General features: G+C 29.1%; 1 protein-coding gene across 5 annotated transcripts in view; it reads right to left on the bottom strand.

Annotated features, from left to right (window-relative positions):
• The window catches only part of LOC142325515 (uncharacterized), a 106,597-nt gene that overhangs the window by 65,961 nt on the left and 18,691 nt on the right, over positions 1–21,945 (bottom strand). For all 5 annotated transcript variants that reach the window (XM_075367378.1, XM_075367377.1, XM_075367381.1 and 2 more), the window contains 4 exons: positions 14,061–14,221; positions 9,445–9,499; positions 8,188–8,297; positions 2,214–2,369 (listed from right to left, as the gene is read on the bottom strand). In XM_075367378.1, coding sequence (XP_075223493.1) covers positions 2,214–2,369; positions 8,188–8,297; positions 9,445–9,499; positions 14,061–14,203 — 464 coding nt within the window. In that variant the 5' untranslated portion in view covers positions 14,204–14,221. The remainder of the gene's footprint in view (positions 1–2,213; positions 2,370–8,187; positions 8,298–9,444; positions 9,500–14,060; positions 14,222–21,945) is intronic.

Genomic DNA, 21,945 nt, shown 5'->3' with positions numbered 1-21,945 from the left:
ACTGACACTCTTCGATATGTGCGAATTGATAAACGTTCGTCTGTATTTGAATCTGCAATACTATCCGTACGACAATCTACAGGGTGATGTGAATATGATGTATGAAATGTTCGCCAGCTTTCAGTGCGGTTATTACAACAAGCTGGAGGACGAGTGTCCCGCTTACAGTTTGGCAGATTTCAAGACCAGTGTACCGTTAATAGTTATCGACTGTTCCCGTCGGAACGATTTGCTAAAAACAGGTACTGTAGATGTACGTATCGATTTCGAGACCAAAAACAATATACCAGCCCACACAACCGCCTACTGTCTCATTATACATGATACCATCGTCACATTCACTTCGCTTTCGGGAATAGTGGAAAAGGTTATGTAATGCGGGAGGTATTTAAAATCGAACTATTAATGGGAGACCTTTCGCATACGATGTAGACTGGTTTTTTCTGTACCATCGCCGGTTAACATTCCATTAATATGGAGTAATTCATCAACAGTGGAAGCGGTGTCCATTTTTTACAACACTATCGTATCATCATCATAAAAAAAAAAAAAGTCTGCTGACACTGTCAGCAACATCACAGCATCGTTACCTTCAGAAAAAGCAGAGGTTAACATCGGTAATACGAGTTGATCATTACGTAACGTAACGTTAATTGAAGAAAACCGTAATGAATGTTACATCATTACTATGTTAACATAACGTTACATCTACATAATGATGATGATATTACTACGTTAACATAACGATAACATAACGTTACATATACATAATGATGATGATTATGATATTACTACGTTAACATAACATTAATGTTATGATAACATAACGTTATATATATATATATATATATATATATATATATATATATACATATATACTATATATATATATATATATATATATATATATAGTAACATATATTATGTGACTAAGTTAACATAATGATGATGGATTTGTAGAAGAAAAAGTGGAGGTGGTTACCCCCACCACGAAATTTGTAGGCTCATCAAGAAATTCAAAGCAACATGCTCAAATGCAAATATTAAAATACCTGAGCTCTCTCATTCTAGTAGATCTGATGAGAATATTGCCATTGTACCATGAAAATATTAGTAAGTCCAACAAGATCAATTTGTTGTTGTACAAAATAACTAAGTATTATATTCTCATGAAAGATCACCACATGCGGGTACAGAATTCAGTTTACAATTGAAACCACATGGTCATTTACAATGGAGACAGTTTGTTGGTGGTTTTTAGACAGGTAAAACGTGGATAGAAATTTATCAAAAAAAACTCTTCAATAGCAAGGTGCATTTTCACTTGAATGGCTTCGTTAACAAACGAAACTGCCAATTTCTGGAAAAGAGAATCCTTAAGATATACATGACAAAATGATGTACACTCAGAGAGTTACTGTTTGGTATGGATTTTGGGCTGTGGAGTGATCAGACTTCATTTTTTCAAGATTAAAATGAAATCCTCCTGACTGAAATGCTCAATTGATAACATTACTACAATATGGTTACAAATTTTTATGGCAATATTTGAACAGTATGGATATCAAATAATTATATTATAATAATAGAATAACTGTAATAATTGTGATGTATGGTACTGAATAATTGCACGATGTCACTAACTGCCACATCACCACCACACCAAGACAATTTACCTGCCTTGCTACACAAGAATTACTGGACTGAGTCTTCTCATTCAAAGGAAATTATGAAATCACAGTTTTAAGAAAACAATGACCCTTTTGGAGGAAATTCAACTTATTGAGAAATAAATCTATAAAAAAGTCATCACAGAATTCACAGATTGATTGACTAGATGCAAAGCAAGTTGAGGGAGAGATATGCCAAATATATTTTTCATACTTAATCTCACAAAATGTATCCTTTGTAATGACAAAAAATAAATATGAAATTAAAATCATTTATTCACCTGATTTAAGTCAACATTTAAGTCTGATTTTTTATATTTGTTTATATACCATAGGATTAATTGCAAAAAAGTATCAAAAAAAAACTCATAAAAATGGATAAATATACTAAAAGGAGCTGCACAACAAACAATGTTAATTAAATATAATACCAATAAAAATTATTTTTTTTTTAAATATCTCAAAATTAAAATTATGTTATTATGTTATGTGTTATGTAGTTGTTATTAAACTATTCAATCATTTAAAAACAATCGCGCTTACCTTATGCGCAGTGTAGATGAATCTGAATCGTGGCCTTCATTATAATTATAATTCTTCATTTGACGTCTTATTTTACTTTCTTCATCTTCTTTAAATTCTACTCTTAAGTTATAGGGCGGTTTACGATTTAATTCTCTAATTGCTCTCTCTGCTTCCCTAGAATATTAAAAAAAAAAATTATCACTATAATTAAAAACACACAAATTACAAATGCAAAAAAGTTAAATATTCTGACAGTAACTCTGAGAACACCGCCAGGTGCTTTGCCAATTCTTCAGCAACCGTACTGGTACTTTAACTTCTTCAATTAAAGGCTGGTCATGGTGTAATGGTACTGCTGATGCATAAATTGTGGCTGGGCTGCGGGAGATCCTTGAGTAGAATTGTGGTTGTAGAGTTCCTAGAGAAATTCCTTCCAGCGCTGTAGCCGTTCATTTGGTGATTGCACAAAAGATCCATCAATCTTTCGTATATTGTCGTTGGTCGATTATGTCTTCCTGCTTAATTAAAGTATGCGGTACAGGATTTGGTATTTATACTTGGATGTGGCTTCTTCAAGGTCAGTTACTATCTCATTCCAAGATGCCTTCTTTCATTTTCCATAGGACAATCTTTGTTTAATTGCTGATAATGTTCATAGTTAGTCAATTTTGCTTCTTTTTTTTTTTGTTTTTCCACTATGTCCAGGCAATGATCTGAAATCCATGATGGCTTTAGATACCTGGTTCTTCTCATCATCAACATCATTTATTATCGCCAGTTGTTTTCAAATTGATTTGAAAGTACAATCTGGAATTCCTGCCTGTATATGGGATCCATCAGGTGTGACCAGTTCCATCTGGCTGTTTGTGGTGACTTGCGCATTGCATAACGAAGGTGCACAGGTATTTTGACCCAAACAAGGTAGTGATCAGATCCACAACCTAGTCCTCGCATGGCACGCACATCCTGGAGTCATGACTGGAATCAGGAACTTATCAGAACATAATCCAATACTGCAGAGACAATACAAAGTGGATTTCGCCAAGTAGTCTGGTGCTTGAGTGGGTGTTGGAAGATGCTGTTTCCCACAACCAGATTTGATGCTGTGAAGGACAATAAGCATTGGCCATTGTTGTTGTTGATGACTCCATGCCCAAAGCATATTTTTGTATCTGAATATGCAATACATGAAACCAGTCTGTATTTTAATGCTGAAAATGGATCTAGGTCAGAATTTTTCTAAAATTTAATTTTGAAAATTATTGATATTATATGATACATAGAATACATGTGTGCAGTTTTTATTTTATATGTTTACTTATATGTTTTTTTATATATATTTACTTTTGTTTATATATGATTACTTTATGTTTATGTGCTGGGTGTATATTTTAAACTCTAATCGGTAATTAATCATGAAACAATAACATAAATCATGTCACAAACATCATATATGAATTCATTCCTCTCTTCTACTGAAGCATACATGAACAAACCCCATCAAGTTTGTATAAGTCAAATGTAAACAAAGCTTGATGGTTATGTAAATCTACTGCTTTTAATAATATAATCTTCAGTTAGTCTGATAACTTAACTATTCGTTCACTTAATATAAGTGAACGAATAGTTAAGTTTCATAATGCCTTTGCAAGTGTGTAAACAATTCCGATATATTTTGAATATATCTGAATATATAAAATGGTGAGTTCACTATAAAATCACATAGGAAAAATAGTACATCATTAATTGGAAAAGCTTATAAATTGTATTTTGGCTCGAAAATTGCAGAATAAAATATGGGCTCTTCTTATATGGTAATAACTGTGTAGTCAGTTTAAGAGAATGACTAACAGGCCTTGTCATTTGATGTCCCTATGGTTTGGCATGAATCAAAAGAACACTTAACCGATTGTTATTCTTATGATTGTTATATTATGATCTACACTCATACCTGTATTTCATAGTAAATCCACTCCAGTTCCCAAAGTTCCTGAAAACTTGTGTCATGAAAACAGCAATGCAGATGCAAACATTAAAGATCATGATTCAGACTTTGAATTAAAATCCAGCGAGTCACATCTTATATCACAAGGTGATAGACTTTGTTAGTAAGGTGCTAAATGACTTTGTAAGAGATTGAACTTTTAGGTTTAAGATTGCATGGGTGGAATTACTTTTTAAAAAAAAATATAAAAATCTAAGGCTATCAAGGCCAACTGAAAGGTTTTTCTCATACTCTGAGGAAAATTACTTACTGTACAAATACTGATGAGCTTATGTTACAATTTGTGCAAATTCATGAACCTGAGGAGCAATGCATTTTTATTGATTTTCCTTCAAGTATAGTTTAGAAGCAGTAATGCTTCACAATAGTATAAATGTCCTTCGGTACTGATCTGTTATGGAATTAATATGAAAGAGATGTATAATGTTATGAAACTGTTACTGTAAAAGTAATTATAAAGAGCACAGTCAGAACATGGATAGAGATTTAAATGTAATAATTTTTTTAAGTATGCAGTTAGGATATACAAAATACTATTCTTTTATTAGAATGGGATAGCATTCTATAGCAAAAGAAATGTGAAAACTTAACTCCCATTGAAAAAAAAAACATTCATGAGCCTCTAGTTAAATGAGAAAAAATATTTTTACCACCCCTTCACGAATTAGGATTAATAAAAAAAAATTTATAAAAGCTATGAAGAAGGATAGTCAAGGAAGGATTCTTGTGAATTAAGTGCACTGAAAATTAAAGAAGGGATTTTAGTTGATCCCATGAATACGGGAATCGGTCAAAGAAGTAATGTTTAATGAGGACTGATCACTTAGCAAGTTTAAAGAGACTAGCAAAATTTCTAGATGTCCATAATTACAAAAACTGCCAAGATATTGTAAACTGATAAATTGATCCAAAAAAATTGCAATGAAATTGTAAACTGTACAGTAAGAGTCTCAGATATTTCTTTCGCTCAAAAAACAAAAATTTCTATAATATAAATAAAACTGTTTTTAACAAAATGCTACTGATTACAAAAATGGTAAGACATAGATAATTATAATTATAAATGGTTGTTTATTAAACACAAATAATCATAAGAATTGTATTATTTCTGCAAATGTGATATGTATTACATATAAATGAAATCAGGCCGGTAAGAATTTTGTAACAAATTTTTCTAGTTTTTTCTTATTATATGTAATGGTTAAACGTTGCTTATTATCTATTATTGTATATCTATTGTCTATTACATATATTTAATGTATTTTTTTTAAACAAATTTCTATAACAGATTTTGATAATAGAAATGTAGTGTCTTACCTTTTTTGAGATCAGTATCATTTTGTTAGAAACAGTTTTATTTATATTACAGAAATTTGTTTTTTGAGCGGAAGAAATGATATCTGCAAGACTCTTACGGTACGGTTTACAATTTAATTGTAATTTTTTTGGATATCACTGTGTTTTTTTAGAATATTCTTTTATTTTTTTATGAATTACTGGTAAATTGTAAATTAATTACAAATTAATTTACATCTTGTAAATTAATATTTTTTTTTTTTTTTGAACTGATGGGTTTCATCTTCAGTTTTATTTACATATGAGAATTTACTATTAAAACAAGCTGTGCAATATTTTCTTTTAACTTTTATTGTTTCAAGTATATTATCAAGTTTTTGTACGCTACCTAGTACTATCAACTACTGCTACTTAGCAGCATGATTTGTAGTCACCTTTAAAAAAAGAAAAAGTGGTTCATCAAATGGAAAAAAAAAAATTGTCTAATAAAATCAAGGTATTTTTTTAATGTATTCCTTATTACAAATATAACTGAACTGAAATATAATGTTTTCATGCTTATTTTTTAATTTTTTTTCCAGTTTTCATTTCATTTTTAGGTTAGGTTACATTTAGAACTGCAAACTTAGTTCGTTGACTTTGCCATGCTATCCAGTTCTGCGGACTGGGTGTGTGTGTGTGTGTGTATGTTCAGTTTTGCGCTCCTTATATCTTCAGAAACACTAGACTGATTTTAACCGAACTTTGTGATTACTTCTATATACATGGCATTAATGCCATTAAATTTTCAACTTAAAAGGTCTAGGGAGTGAAGCTGTATAGCAAGGTGGCGAGATTTTGCCTAATTAAGGTCTTACTTTTTTCTTAAGCACATTTGTTAACGATTAAAAAATAATATTTGAAAAAATTTTGTTTTGCAAAATCGCACTCCCCCAAAAAATTATCTAAATAAACTAGCAGCTAAGTGGGTATACTGCCTCAATAGTAAGTACCCCCACTCACCTGAAGGAGCACTAGTGTAGCACTGACATACAGCTGTTGTAGTCGTCTGCTATGTTGTGAGGTCACAGATGAGCAGCAGGATTAAATAAATGAATAATATTTAAAGTGGCCACTAGTACCACCACACCCATGCGAATGAAGTATGGTATGCATGCCCGCTTTAGTTAGAATCATTGAATTAAATAAACAAAAAATATTATATTTAAATAAAATTATAAATATTTTTAATTAAGTTGTGTTGTTTTTAGTCGTACATCAGAAAATAATAATATAATGGGAAAGTCCTGCAACTGTGTTGTCAGCTTTTTTTCTACATGAAAAATGATTAAAATATTTAATATAAAACTTATGAGGTGTAGCGGATGAAATTTCATAATGCTGATGCTATTGTAATTGCATTAGAACTTTTTATCATGAAAAGAGTTCACTTTTTATTACATAACTTAATTATTTTGAGATGTTAACTACAGCTGTAAGATATTTACTATTCAAATGTAATGATGTGTTTTGTATGGCATTTAGAATTCATTATGTTTTATTTTCTTGTACCAGTACATATGATCAAATAGGAGAAGACTGTCCTACATATTAATAAAAATGAATATTTGTTACAAAACAGGTCAAACAAATAAAAATATTCACATTATACTGATATTATATAATGTACAAATGTTACATGTATTATTATATTAATGAAATAAAAGATAAATTATGCAAATAAAAATTTTTTAACCTTAGAAATTTTCATCAAATGACCAAAACTTGTCTAAGATAAAATTTAAAAGGTAAAAATGAATGAAATAATATTTACAGAGCAAATTACATATGAGTAACTTCTATGCAACAAAAATATTTCAGCATCATATTAAAAAAAAAAATACATTAGCCCTAAAAAGGAAGACATAAATATTTCAGTAGATATAAATATTAAATATTTAAGACATAAATATTATTTCAGTATTATAATATAAAGTAAATTTTTCATGGATATTAATTGTATAAGGAAGACAGAATTAGCTAGTCCGTGCAGTAGAGTGAAATTATCTGGCTGAATGCAGTTTGCATTTTTCACAATAATGTACAAGTTACATTCAATTCAGTAAAGGATGGGAACCTACTTCACTCATCAATTTTCTAACTTACTTGGTATGGAATGCCAGTTTTTCTTCTGTGAAGCTATGCTGTTTAAAGTAACATTCCTTTTTTTAGGTCACCTAAAACCACTGATGTAATGATACTAAACGGTAATACTTTATACAACCAGATTTACTAAGTCAATATTAATTTCCAGATTCACAATTTGTCGATTCAGATGCAATCATTATAAATAAGCATTTTTTTAATACTATTATAATGATCATCAAGAACCTAACTAATGTACTTGTATTAACAAGTACATTAAGAATCAATACTAAATTTTATTATTTCATGTAAATTTTAATTGGAAATAAAGTCTGATAATTTAAGGAATAAACATCTTTCATTTTTTGAGTTCTGTCTTATTACTCTATAGTTCATACATACATAAGAAATATATTGCATACAATTCACTCGTAAGAAGTTTGTGTGAATTTTTTTTTAAATCACCAAAACATAACATAAAAATAATAATCTAGGATTAAATAACAAAATGATAAAAGATTAAATAGCATGTAGTAAAAAATAATAAAGGTTTAAAAAAGAAATCACCTTAATGTAGTATAAGTCACAAACCCATAATCGTAGGGAACACCACTTGATCTTCCAATGCTCACCTTTGAAACTTTTCCACAACTAGAAAATATATTGGCAAACATATCCTAAAAATAAAATAAAAATCATCATTATAATATGACAAATAAATTATATAATATAAATAGATAATAAATTCAATGTTTCAGTAATGTAAAACTTTTTTTATTGTATCCCCTGAAACCGTAACTGATAATAATAAATAACACCTTGAGTCACATAAACCATAACTTAAATAATAATAATAAGCAATCATTCTCATCAAAATAAAGAAACTTAACATTCTCTACTAACTGAAACATTAAAAAATTCATGCCAAAAGCAATCCAGCATTCATGAATGAGTAATCAGAAATTATCTGAATGCAGTTTTCTAAATGCTAATATGCAAATTTAGAAATACATTAATAGTAACACAAACTTTATAAAAAGTCTGAAATTTTTAACAAAAACAAAATACCAAAATTTTCTATGCACTTCAAAAAATATAATTTTTTTATAAGTAGACAATTCACTTCTACAAAAAAAATGAAAGATAAATTCTATTTTTTCTAATAAATAATATTTACTTTTTTTCAATAGTATTAATATTTTTTTAATGTCAATAATTTTGTTGGAGATAGCACCACTATTGTATTAGTGGTGGAATGTGTTCAGACAAGCAAGTGGTCAGTCGCACATTAACCACGATCCTAGTTGCTGGCTCCACTTGATGCAATTAAATATAAATTTGTCATTAATTACTGTTACAAGATAAAAAATTTTATCTTATAATAAATGAAAAATTTTTTAAATGTCAAAAATATTTTATCATTTTGAAAAATTAAAATAAACATCAGTTCATCCTGATCCAAGAGGGTTTTTAGAATAAACTGCAAGTTTGTAGACTGCCTGGCAGTATGTATTGTTTAGATTTAAACTAAATGTTATTAACTAAAACAATACACAGGAAATTCAAATCCAGTCAGAATAAATTATATTTTCTCATGGAATTCAATCAAAGTGCTTCAGCATTACAGGAAAATGTTGCCCGAAGCTGATCAGAGATAATGACAAGACTAACAGCTTTTCACAACAATTTGATCCATATTAGCAGCAAATGGCACTTATTAACATATTAGCATCTAGTCACGGATGTGCTTTTTATATAGAATTGAGATGACCACTTAATCACAAAGATTTTACGACTAACTGTAAAAATAAAATAATCATTTACCTGTGTCATTTCATGTGGAATTCCACTTACATATAAATCATACCCATCTTTAATCCTGCAAAAAGAGATAAGAAAACTATTTATGCAAATGAGCATACATTCACAATTACTTGTGAATGTGAATTATATATATAATTATATATAATTATTATATATGAATTATATATATATCAATCATATATTAAAATACTAACAAAAAACAAAAAAGCATTCATTGGTGGATGGTGTAACTTAAAAATAAAATTTAAAACGATTTTTGAACAAATTAATCGACCTCAATAACTATCTTTCACTTAACTAACACAGTAATAATACCTACTTAGTCTAATCTTTTCCCACAAATGAATAGTAGGGTTTACAATTTTATTTCTCCTTAAATATTACTCAGCATTATTTCATGGCAGTCCCAATTCAGTTGTAATCAACAGTATTCATTCAGTGAAAAAGGTTTTAAAATAAGTTATTTTGTATAACTTATGAAAGAAATGAGTGCAAGGTCACAATATGATGTTGCAACTTGACAAAACTGAGTGATTGGTATGGAAAATGTGTCAGGAGTACAGACAAGACAGGTTCTTAAAATCACACAGGTTCTACATTGACAGACAGCAACACACACGTACAGATATACATGCATGCAACATCCCATTATACTTCAAAATGAGACACCATGAAACATATTTTTTCTTTTCAACTTGAAGGATTGTTATTACCACTAATTATATCAAAGGCACACAACTACAAGACTTACATGTTTATTAATTAATAAATATGCATACTAATTTTCTTATGTATCTTGGCTACAGAAATCAAAACACAAAGATCTAAAAATAATAAAATATAATGAATATCATTCGACAAGAAATATTTATTATGACTTATTTATATGACTGGGTTAATTTTAAAAAGCATTTTGAAAGCACGTACTGCCTATAAATAAGGATAATTTACACTCAAATTATTCATATAACGTGTAAAAATGAGCAAACACAAATTTGAAAGTCAAGGGAAATTATTTTTATTTTATTTTAAAATGTTATAACATAAAGAAACAAGAAGAAGATTTGAGTTTTCATTATTTTATTTTGTTTTGAAAGGTATCAATTTATTCTCATCTAAACTTTTACAAAAACAAGAAAAAAAGAAGTATAATTGCGTTTTAATATTAAAAGTATATTTTCTGTGTTACAACAAAATTAAACTACTATATATGTAATTTAATGAAACTGTTAAAAAAATAAAGTATTTTACTTTCTTGTATAAATAAATACGATGTTTAAAATGATTTATTCAAATATGTTTAAAGTATTCTTTTAGTAAATTAACAATCTTGGGCTACTATCTATTGGTATATACTTAAAACATTTATAAAAATAAATGTCAACATTCAAACCTCCATTATGACAACAAACTATGTTTCTAACTTGCTCCACTCAAATTTTTCAAACTTCTGAAGAGCCACTTAACTAAATAAATATTAAGATACTAAATATATTCTAAAGATATATATATATGTATAAAAGGAAAATCCAATTTAAGTGAATAGTATTTTTATCTTCAGAACATAAAGAAAATTCATTTTTACCCCCACTCATACTATGGAACTGAAAGTTAATACCGCATTACCTTCAAAACCTTGACAAAAATAGGAATACTAAATGAAAAGATTGAACTCTCACTGTAATGAATTGAAATTTTAATTGTAAGATTCAGTATGGTTGTAATTGTAATAGCATACACAGTGTTTTATGTTACATTGTATAATACATTTAAAGTCTTCAAATGCTGAACTCACAAGAATGAACCTACTGGTCTGAAAGGTCTACTTTTTAAAAATTAAATAGCATGTATTAAAGAGACAGCAACATACAGAAAATATTTAATTAAATATATATATATTTGTAAAAATGTAAATGTTATTTATTCAAATCTTAAATTTCTGAAAGTTCTTCAACGATTGCTTTGAAATTTTAGTATAGTATTTATACTATAGTAGGTATATACCTAATTTTTCACACCTGTGACAGGTAAAGATTTTTTTTTAAAAACAGTCCTATCTGTTGGACATAAAGCAAACACATGCTATACTAAATATTTTACAATTCCATTTCAATATTTCTGGTATGTGTGTGTCTGCTATAGACTAAAAAACTACTGGACCAATTTACATGCAAGAAAAAAGGAGAAAAGGAAAAATCAAAAAAGTAAAAAGGGAAGAAGGGATAAATGGAAAAAAGAAAAAAAGGGAAGACAAGGAGGGAAAGTAAAAAAACAAGAAAAGGAAATGAAGGGGGAAAGGGAAATAAGTGAAAGATAAGATAGAACAAAGGGAATATGGAAAAATGAAAATAGGAAACGGGGAAAAGGGAAAGGGGACTTCAAAAATTTAACCTTTCCCTTAAGGTTAAATTTTGAAGTTCCATAATGTTAATTTTGTTAATGTTTTATCAAACTTTCAATTTTATATATATATATATATATATATATATATATATATATATATATATCTCCGAACAACAACAGTAGTAGCTTAGATGTCAGCGGAAGCATATACATATGCACTGGTACAAGTGTCACTCCTGCCGCACAGATGACCATGCTGTTCTCCCACCATAGCGGCACAGTGGCCCCACCACTCTCATGTTCCAATAAAAGAGCATGCACAAATGAATTTTCAATTCATTGTCTATCACCACCTGGAGAAGACCAAGAAGAAGACAGAAGCCACCTCAACGTGGGACCTCCCAGCAGATACCAACACCCTCACAGGAGCAGCAGGCCTGGCCAGCCCACCAAGGGAGTCACTGGACGCAGATGCCATCTTCCCACTTCAGCTAGCCAGACTTCAATTGCCCTAGCCGGCAGACTCAACAGTGTCAGTCCAGCGTGAGATTGCTTGGGGAGAACTGCCTCAGCCGCGCCAGCGAAGAACAACCAATGCCGACCCGACATTGCGAGGCTCTGTGGGCCACCACTGCCATGCTGTAGTGGGACCCAACTGCCACTGAGGGAAAGCCTGGTCTGATTTCAATGGAAGAGCCGTAAGTCCCCAACTACAGCCAAGTCGACTTTGCCAGAGACCAGCTTCCAGACCAAACAGTTCTTCTTAGGGCTAACAAATAAAACAGCCCTTTTCAGAGCTACCACAAGGTTATTAATTACAAAAAGCCGTTGAAGCCAATTGACAACAAAAACAGCCCTTCTCAGGGCTACTACAAGGTTATTAAGTGCCACATGACATCAAAGCTATTCGGAGTATATATATATATATACTCAAATCTAGCAACAGCGAAGCATTACTGGGTCTGCTAGTACACATATATGAATATCACCAAAAGATAAGCAACCCAAAAATTAATATTCTTAAAAAAATCTTTATAAACATAATATACTCTACTGTATATTGTAGGTGAACAAAAATTATTTATATTTATTTATTTTCTCACAATAGATGCTGGAAATGTCCTCTATCTGCTGCTATACATGCCTCAACACATTTCTTCTTGTCAGTTCCTTTTTTATAGTATGTAGTGTTTAATTTCCATAATTTAATTTTATATATTTTTAAAAAAATTTTATTTTATTTCTCTAATTTTCAATTTTAATTTGATAAAAAAGAAATTTCATATATTATCAAAAAATGTTTATATTATATATACTTTAAATGTCTGAGTTTAATATGTAGTTTGACATTAAAATTAAAAACTAAAATTACAACTGAAGATGTGGGTTACCACAAATGCGCTATTGTAAATGCTATAAAAAATAAATAAGGTAAGTGTTATCTTTTTTAATTTCTGTATTTAGGTGGATCAAGTTGGACTATATATACAATATGTATCAGTACAGAGGATATGCGTTTTGAAAAGACTGACTTTAAAAAAAAAAAATATATATATGTATATACACACATGCACAGGTGATATTAAAATACAAAAATACAGATTAAATATTCTAGTAAGAGGATTCTATAACTGATAAAAGGGTGCATTTCACAGCAGAATTTAAAAATTCAATTTTTTTTCATATTCTTTTCATGTCTCGAGCACCAGAACTTTAAACTTCCAGAGTTCTAAAAAGAATTTTCACTATCTTAAGTACCTTGCTTTATGAAGATATATTACAAATATTTAGCCCTGATAGATATTTCAGCAAGAAAAAGATTAAATATATTCACAATTTGATGCTAAAACCTGAGATTCTCATCAATTAATGTCAAGCCTAATATATATATATATATATATTGTATTTTTCTTCACATCTTCAGAAAAAAGTGAAGAAAATAATTTACTAACATATCAGTTATTTTAGTTTTTCCTACCTGATCACTGTTCCCTTACAAAGAACAACTTTATTATTTCTTGATTATATTGTTATGGAATTAAGTAAAATAAATCGCAAAGTAAATGTATAATATATTTTATATGAAACACAGCTACATTCATCACAAATGTAAAAAAAAAACACAGATTTACTTTTATTCTAAAACAAACTTAACAAAAATACATTTCTAGAGATAGTAAAATGTAAATTCAAATCCTTAAAATAACAAGTGAATCAAAGAATCCAGAAGAGAAGAACGTGATTAAACAGAAATTCTTACTGACAAAACCTACCTCTTCTCAAGAAATTGCAACTGCGATTCTAATTTTGCTCCAGAACCTCTAACATAACAATTAAACTCTCTGTTATGAAAGTCCTCACTCATCGGATCCCAGTTATGCAAACTGGGATCATAACTTAACCTCGGACCAGACATTACCTCAAAACTTTCTTCCTAAAAAAATAAAAACATTTAATAACTTAATATGCATAATATCATATTAATGAACATTAATATGTATACAGATACACAAAGCAAACAGGGAGTACAAGGAAGAAGAAAAGAAATGGAAGGGTAGATGAAGGGAAGAGGTTAATACAAAATATTTATTAATTTGTACTCTGTATCAAGGATGCAGGACACCAATACTATTAAACTAATTGTGCTGCTAAACCAAAAAAATTACTTTTTGTAAACTTACTTTTGTTGGTTTTTATCAACCAAACATTACCAGAGATTTAGTACCATGAATTGAAAAAAAAATTGTACTAAGAATGTTGATGAATGAAAATGTATATTATTATTATTTCTAAAGGGAAATAAAGAAAATAAACATAAATTGTGAAAATAAGATTATTTATAATCAATTCTTGAAATCAACATGAGAAAAAAGACAATTACTTTTAAATGAACTATAACTGAGAAACTGGATATAAAAATAAACAATAACCAACTGTAATAATTGAGGGTGAAATAGAACAGAATTGTCAAAAAATGATTGTAAGGAAGAAGAAAACTGAAGTTGTTTACTTCTATTAAAGAAATTTCTTAGTATGTCTGTGTTAACATTGATGGGACATAGAAACTAGAATAAAAATTAAGAAACATAAAGTAAAATGTGTCAAACTGAGAAAAATGTTGTACAAAATAAATGATGGCAAAGTTTTAGTAAGAACAAATAAAAGGAAAAGAAGTAAATCAACTTTCAAGATAATGTTTAACAAATATATTAAACCTTCGGACTGTGAAAAAAAATCAAAACTACCTCCCTTTACAGTCGGTATACAGATTTGAATACTAAAACATAATCAAATCTGAAAATATATGAATCAAAATAGGCGAAGAGAACAAACAAAATCTAGAATTTTCATGGAATCAACTCAGCTACAAAATTGATTTGTCATTTTAAGATTTCCATGTTTATTCTATTTTTTCTACCATTATATGAGGTCACAAGCCAGCCAATATGTATAGAAGTCAATTTTAAATTTAACAAAAATATACAAAAAATCATCTCGGTAAAATATTCAATCTCCACCATAAACAGGCACAACAAAAGAATATGGAAGGATGAAACAAAACACAAACCAAGGTAAAAGATTGGTCCAGTGGTTTATTTACCTATCTCTCTTGTTTGTATGAGAAAATTACCAATATAAAATTACCAATAAATCGATGACATTTCACTTTTGATAGTCTTTTTCAAGAGGCAGGGATGGCATACACAGTTTGAATTATTTTTTTATATGTAGGTATATGTAGTAAATTCAAATTTTGGCAAAGTAACTGATGGGACTAGTGATAAAAATCTCAAATTTGTACAACTTAGTGTTTTTGTAGATTTTTATGGCAAATAAAAATATTTCTTGTGTATTGCACTAACAAAAAAGTTATAACCTCCCAAAAATCATGAAAAACCTGTTAAAAGCAATGCGATTTTGACTCAAAAAACCTGTTAAAAGCAATGCGATTTTGACTCACTAAATAATATGTACTCCAAGGGGGTTTTTCTTGCCTTCATAGCACTTTAATATTTTTATAATTCTTAATATAGTTGAAAATAGACTTGTTTGAACAATTTAACTGCAGTGCACATGTTATAACAAGCGTTTTAAGTCATTCCCAGTCGTCAGGAAAATTCATGTTGCAACATACTCATTCATGCTTGTTGCATCATTTAGCTTTGCGATTGCATACTGGTCAGACATTAGTCAGTGACTTGTTCACATCTTTATCAAGCGTCTCAAGTTTCATCCTGTGTTTGGAAGTGTTTATTAAATAAGTTTTACTTAATAATAATATATTTGCAAACATTAAAATCAATTAAATTTTTACATTATTTTCAAGTAATTTCACGTAAAACAATGGAAGAACAAAGTTCCATAGGAATTTATGTGAATAAAGAGCGTCATAAAACAGTGTATGGTTCAGTGCCAAAAGAAACCATTAAAATTTGTGAATTTAGTAATGAAAACAAAGAACTTATTTTTTTACGTGCTCAGATGTCAGTAGTGTTTGTAAACATCATGAAACGTTTTTGTCAAAATTCAGTCACCTGCATGGACAGTTCTGTTGTGACCCTTTGAGAGAACTCATAATAAGCAGTTAAGAAAAACTTAAGACAACAACATTAGAGCAAGGTCTTAAAGAACACATTTTTCCTAATTTAAATTTAGTTCCTGGAAAGTCTCTTTGTGTTAACCGTTTCAAAAGTATTTTTTTTAATATGATAGGATAGTAAAAGTGGTAGATATTAGCCTTGAAAATGACAATGTGAAGGTTCATTTTTTCCACCCAGCTGGACCACGTACATAATTTCAAAAGTCTCAAAACAAAGTGTAGGTACCGATCTGCAAAGTCCTGAGAAAGTTGACATCACTTGAACTAACTACAGTGACGGGTCATTCTCACCCAATTTCAAAGAAAATTATCATAAGAGATATCACAGCTGTTGGTTAACCAAACTACATAATAGACTTTCATAGCTACAAAAACAGGCTATTTCATTGAAGAATAATTAAAATTTTGCTACAATTTATTTTTTCTTCGATAGTGTTTACAAGAATAAATAAAAAATAAAAATGAATTCCAATATGAAAATAAAAATAAATTCTTGAAAAAAGATGTACGCTACTCATTGAAATCTCAGTTGAGTAAGTTTTACATTTTTGAATCAAGATTGTTTTGGTTACTGGTATTGGTTAAGTTATTAAATTACGACCTATCATTAAAAATTAAAAATAAAATTATTTTATAAATATTGAAATTGTCAATTTCAACAACATAGGGGGTTAAATATAAAAAAAATATATAACAAATGTAAAGTGCAAAGAAGACAAGAAATCCCCTTGCAGCACTTATTTAGTGAGTCAACATGGTATCGCTTTTGACACGTTTTTCATGATTTTTGAGAGGTTATAACTTTTTTATTAGTACAAGAAACTTTTTTATTTGTTGAGAACATGTACAAAATCATTTAAGTTGTGCAAATTTGAGATTTTTACCACCAGCCCCATCAAGAGTTATTTAAAAGTCAAATTTGAATTTTTAAAAAAATTATAGTTTTCAAAAATTCATAAAAATTAGGGGTAAGTATAACATTAATACTATTTATGGTAAAACTACTCAACATATACCTACATATAAAAAAATAATTCTAACCATGTATGCCATCCCTGCCTCTTGAAAAAGATTACCAAAGTGAAATTTTATCATTTTTCATGTTAAACTTTATTGGTAACTTTCTCATACAAAGAGAAAAAAATAAATAATCCACTGGACCAATCTTTTACCTTGAGAAAATATGATTAAATTTCTTATTGTTTCATCCTTTGAGGACAAACAGTTTTTTAGTCATGCTTTTTTCCATAAACCCTTACGATCAAAAAAATAGGTGTGCACAAAGTAACAAAAATGGCCACCACAGGTAACTGCTTAAATAAAAAATTTTTTAAAAAAATTAGTTTTAAGGTCCTGAGACATGTAAGAAACAAGTGGGTAAGTTTCAATATTTTTGGAGTTGGTCAAGCAACCAGCCCATGTTTTTTGGGACACTTCAAATGGATTGACCTGCATATTTTCATTTGTAAGTGAAGAGTGACTATCATTAAAACTCACCCACCATCATAATAAAAGAGGCTGATCAAAAAATAAGCAGAATTTTAATTTTTCTAAAAACTCTTTTTTTATTCATCAATACTTATTTTGTCATCTTCAAAGTACTCCCTTTCAAATATGTTGTGCCAATGCTTTTTCTAATCGTCAAAGCACCTCTGCAATGCAATTTTTAATATGGCATTTAGTTCCTTCAGCTATTCTGTCTTCATCTCTTCAATGTTGGTAAAACTTCATCCTTTTATGGTTCTTTCAGCTTGGAGAATAGGAAGAAGTCACAGGGTGTCACCGAAGTCGAGAGAATATGGAGGCTGAGGCATCATAACAGTGTTGTTTTTGACCAAAAATTCATGAATAAGCAGTGAAGTGTGAGCAGGTACATTATCATTGTAAAAATTGCCATGAACAGTATTGCCACAAATCCAGGTGTTTTTTCAGATTGTTTCACACAAACAGCACAGAACTTCCAAGTAGTAATTCTTATTGACTGTACAACCTGGTGGCAAGAACTCAAGATACAATAAGCCATTGAAATCAAAGAACACTGCGATCAGAACCTTCAAATTTAATCGAACTTGATTAGCTTTTTTCAGCCCTGGCTCTACAGGAAGCTTCTATCGATGTCATACCCACACACCAATGTTTAATCACCAGTTATGATCTGTTTGAGTAGTTCTGGATCATCATTCACTTCATTCAGCAACTCCTGAGTAATGTTCATATGGTATTACTTTTCGTCGAAATTCAAGAATTTTGTAACAAATTTTACTGCCACATGTTTCATCCCTAAAACATCAAAAAAAAATTGCTTGGCATAAGCCAAATTTAGTGATTATCCATAATCATTTTCTTCACTTTTCAAAGTTATTGGTTGTTCATGTGCAGGATGTCCAAGGCACTCGTTACCTTCAACATCTTCACGGCCCTCTTGGAAACATTTATACCATTTGTGAACACTTGCTTTATCATAGAAGAATCCCAAAAGAAACGATCAGCATTTTCAATGCAATGCTGCACCTTTTCCATTCTTAAAGTAAAACTTAATGCCAATTTTTTGTTCCATTTTTCACAAGTTAAAAATAGCTGACTACACCAATACATATAACCTTTTTGACATAAAACAATACAATATGTATCCAATATGGCTGGCTACCAATATAAACATATGTTAGAAACAACACAACAAAAAAATGTGACAATTGGACTTGCACAGCCCAAGAAATTAAAAAATTCAGTGTATTTTTTAGCAGACCTCTCATTATTTTAATATTACAAAAAATAAAATTTAAGAATTAATGGAGAAGAGACTTAAAAACTTTCAGACCAGCTTTCAACTGTGATACATATAATCACTTCAGGTGGGTATAAGTGAAACAAAGATTTTATCACAAATTAAAGCTTGTAAGATGAACTTGTTACTCAAGTTTTATACAGTAGACAAGCAGTCATTCACAAAAAAAAAAAAAACTCTTCAACAGGTGAAATCAAAAGTTGAAAACCATAAACAAATATTTACTAACACTTTAAGACATTATAACAAAGACTGAAGATTGCTATTAGTAAGAAAATGACAAACAGAAAGATTCACTCCATGAACAATGAACAACAAAAAATGTATAGAGTATTTCAAACAGGACTGTGCTGAATTTAATCAGATACACAATCCATCTTATAAGTCCCTACTTAATACTAAATGTGATTTAAAAAGGGGTCAATTTATCATGTGATGGTGAATTGAAAAAAAGTGTTCAAATATTATGATCATAATGAATTTTAAGCAGGATCTTCAGAATGTCAGTTGCTTATAAATGGTGATTTCACTGATTAAAAAAAAAAATCAAGAAATAAACTTAATCAGAATTAAGTTTATTTCTTGAATTTTTAATCAGGATTATCATAGATTTATATTTTACCTTACTGACAATTATATTAAATAAAATGATGAAAATTAATTATTCTGCGTTAAATGATAGGTGTCACATTTCATTTTTACTTAATCAGAATTAAGTTTATTTTTCATTTTAAGCAATACATTTAAGTACTAATTTTTAATGAATGACTGGTTCTTAAGAGAACTTTATATCAGTCAATGAACTTTAGTCTCTCGTAACACTGAAGTAAGAGACAATTATACATAAACATACAAGCACATTGCATCCATCTCAGTGTTTTAATTTATACATATCTAACTGTAATAAAAAAATTATTATTTATTTTTTCAACTTTACACAATATACAATTTTATTAAAATTAGAATATTTTTATTTTTAATCATTTTAATCATTGCATTTCGCATTTTAATCATTGTTGATTGAAAAGAAATATCTTGCCTAATGATAGATAAACAAATTTGAAATGAATAAAAGATTTCTTTTTATTTATTGTACTGGATATCATAAAGAATTACCAAAATAGCAAATGCAATGCAATATCTTGGCGGTTCTTCAAATAACTGAACTTGTAGGGATGAGTTACCATCCAAAATGCTTCTTCAAGATATCACCCTATTTACACATAAATTTTATATGGATATCAAATTAACATTTTTTAAAGACAAAACATGTCTTATTATTTTATTTATACTAAAATGTGCTGAAATATTATCTATAGATAAATATAATATATAGAAATTCCATTTTGTTGTTAATTTTGAGGCTGTTATTTAAATCTCAATTTAAAGAGGTATGTTAAGAAGTCTCCCAAAGAACTACACTCTTTCTGTAATGCTTCATCATCTCTGGTTTGTAAACCTAATGTTATCTAACAAGCCCAAAACAATGTTGCCACTCAAATGTATTCATTTGAGCCATTAAGTAATTCATTAAGCCATTAAGTAATTTACGAGATGAAACAATGGAAATTTACTAGATGTAACTAGAAATGGCAAATCAGGAATGCCACAGACTTATCATTTACCTGATTGATAATTATATTAAACAAAATGATAAAATAGTAAAGGTAAAACATAAAGTGATAAAACATAAAACGCAGTTGCAATTTTTTATCTAAATTAATTTTAAAAAGCACAGCTTAAAAGTACTAGGAAAGACGCTTCTTAAAAAAAAATGTTTATTTGTTAATGATCTCCGGAGATATAACCAATCAAAGCTGACACCATTCTGCAACTTTTGGAATAAATTATTGTAGATAAATTAATAAACTGATAATTAACAATAATTCATGTTTGCCAGTCTGATATTTGAACTTTGTAGCTTACGATTTAAAAAGTTTGTTTGTTAAAATTGTGAGTATGTTTGAAAAATTACCTTAGCTCTCCTTAATCACAGATTTAAATTTTTCAGAGTGCGTTTGAAAGTTTGAGTGCGCTATTACATGTGATTAAATTTTCAAGTACCTAGAGACTTTATTTAAGGCTCTACACAATTTGAAAAGAAATCACAATTTTTTTTTAAAATCTGGATTGCAAAATTGTTGTGCAGACAGTTAGATCAATTTTGTTGAAATTTGGCGTGTTGCTTTATCATATTAAAAAATTATTTAAGGCAAAATCTGAAGGTTCTACGTATAAGTACTTGAAAAAGTTCCCAAAAAACTTTCTCTTTTTGTCAGTTATTGCTATTTTTGCATCAATAATAATGTATTTTTTAATTTTCAACTGATGACATTGTGTGTAAAATTTAATAATGAAACTTTTTTCTCTCTCGATCTTTCCTCTAAAATGAACAGTTATTGAGTTACCTAGGGAAATATCAGAGAAAAAAAAGGATTTTTACAATTTTTTTACATTTTATTTAAAAAAAATTTAAGCACACCTTTTTTAACTTGCACATAAACAAAATAATCATTTCTGATGATATTCCAATGTCATTAAAGCAAAACTTAGCGATCATATAGAAAAAGTCCAACCCAAAATAGATACCGCCTGAACTAAAATACTTTACTGAAAATTATTTCAAATTTATCAATTGTCCAATGTGTTGATTACAATCAGACATAACACTTATTCTAATCTGCTGCATATAAAAAGACTGAAAAAGGTGATCACTTGTATCAATACTAAAACCAGAAAATACATTTCTTGATCTGTAAACTGTTATGTAATG

This window comes from Lycorma delicatula, chromosome 5 (assembly GCF_047948215.1).
Source record: "Lycorma delicatula isolate Av1 chromosome 5, ASM4794821v1, whole genome shotgun sequence".
NCBI lineage: Eukaryota > Metazoa > Arthropoda > Insecta > Hemiptera > Fulgoridae > Lycorma > Lycorma delicatula.
This window is presented reverse-complemented; position numbering and strand designations above follow the sequence as displayed.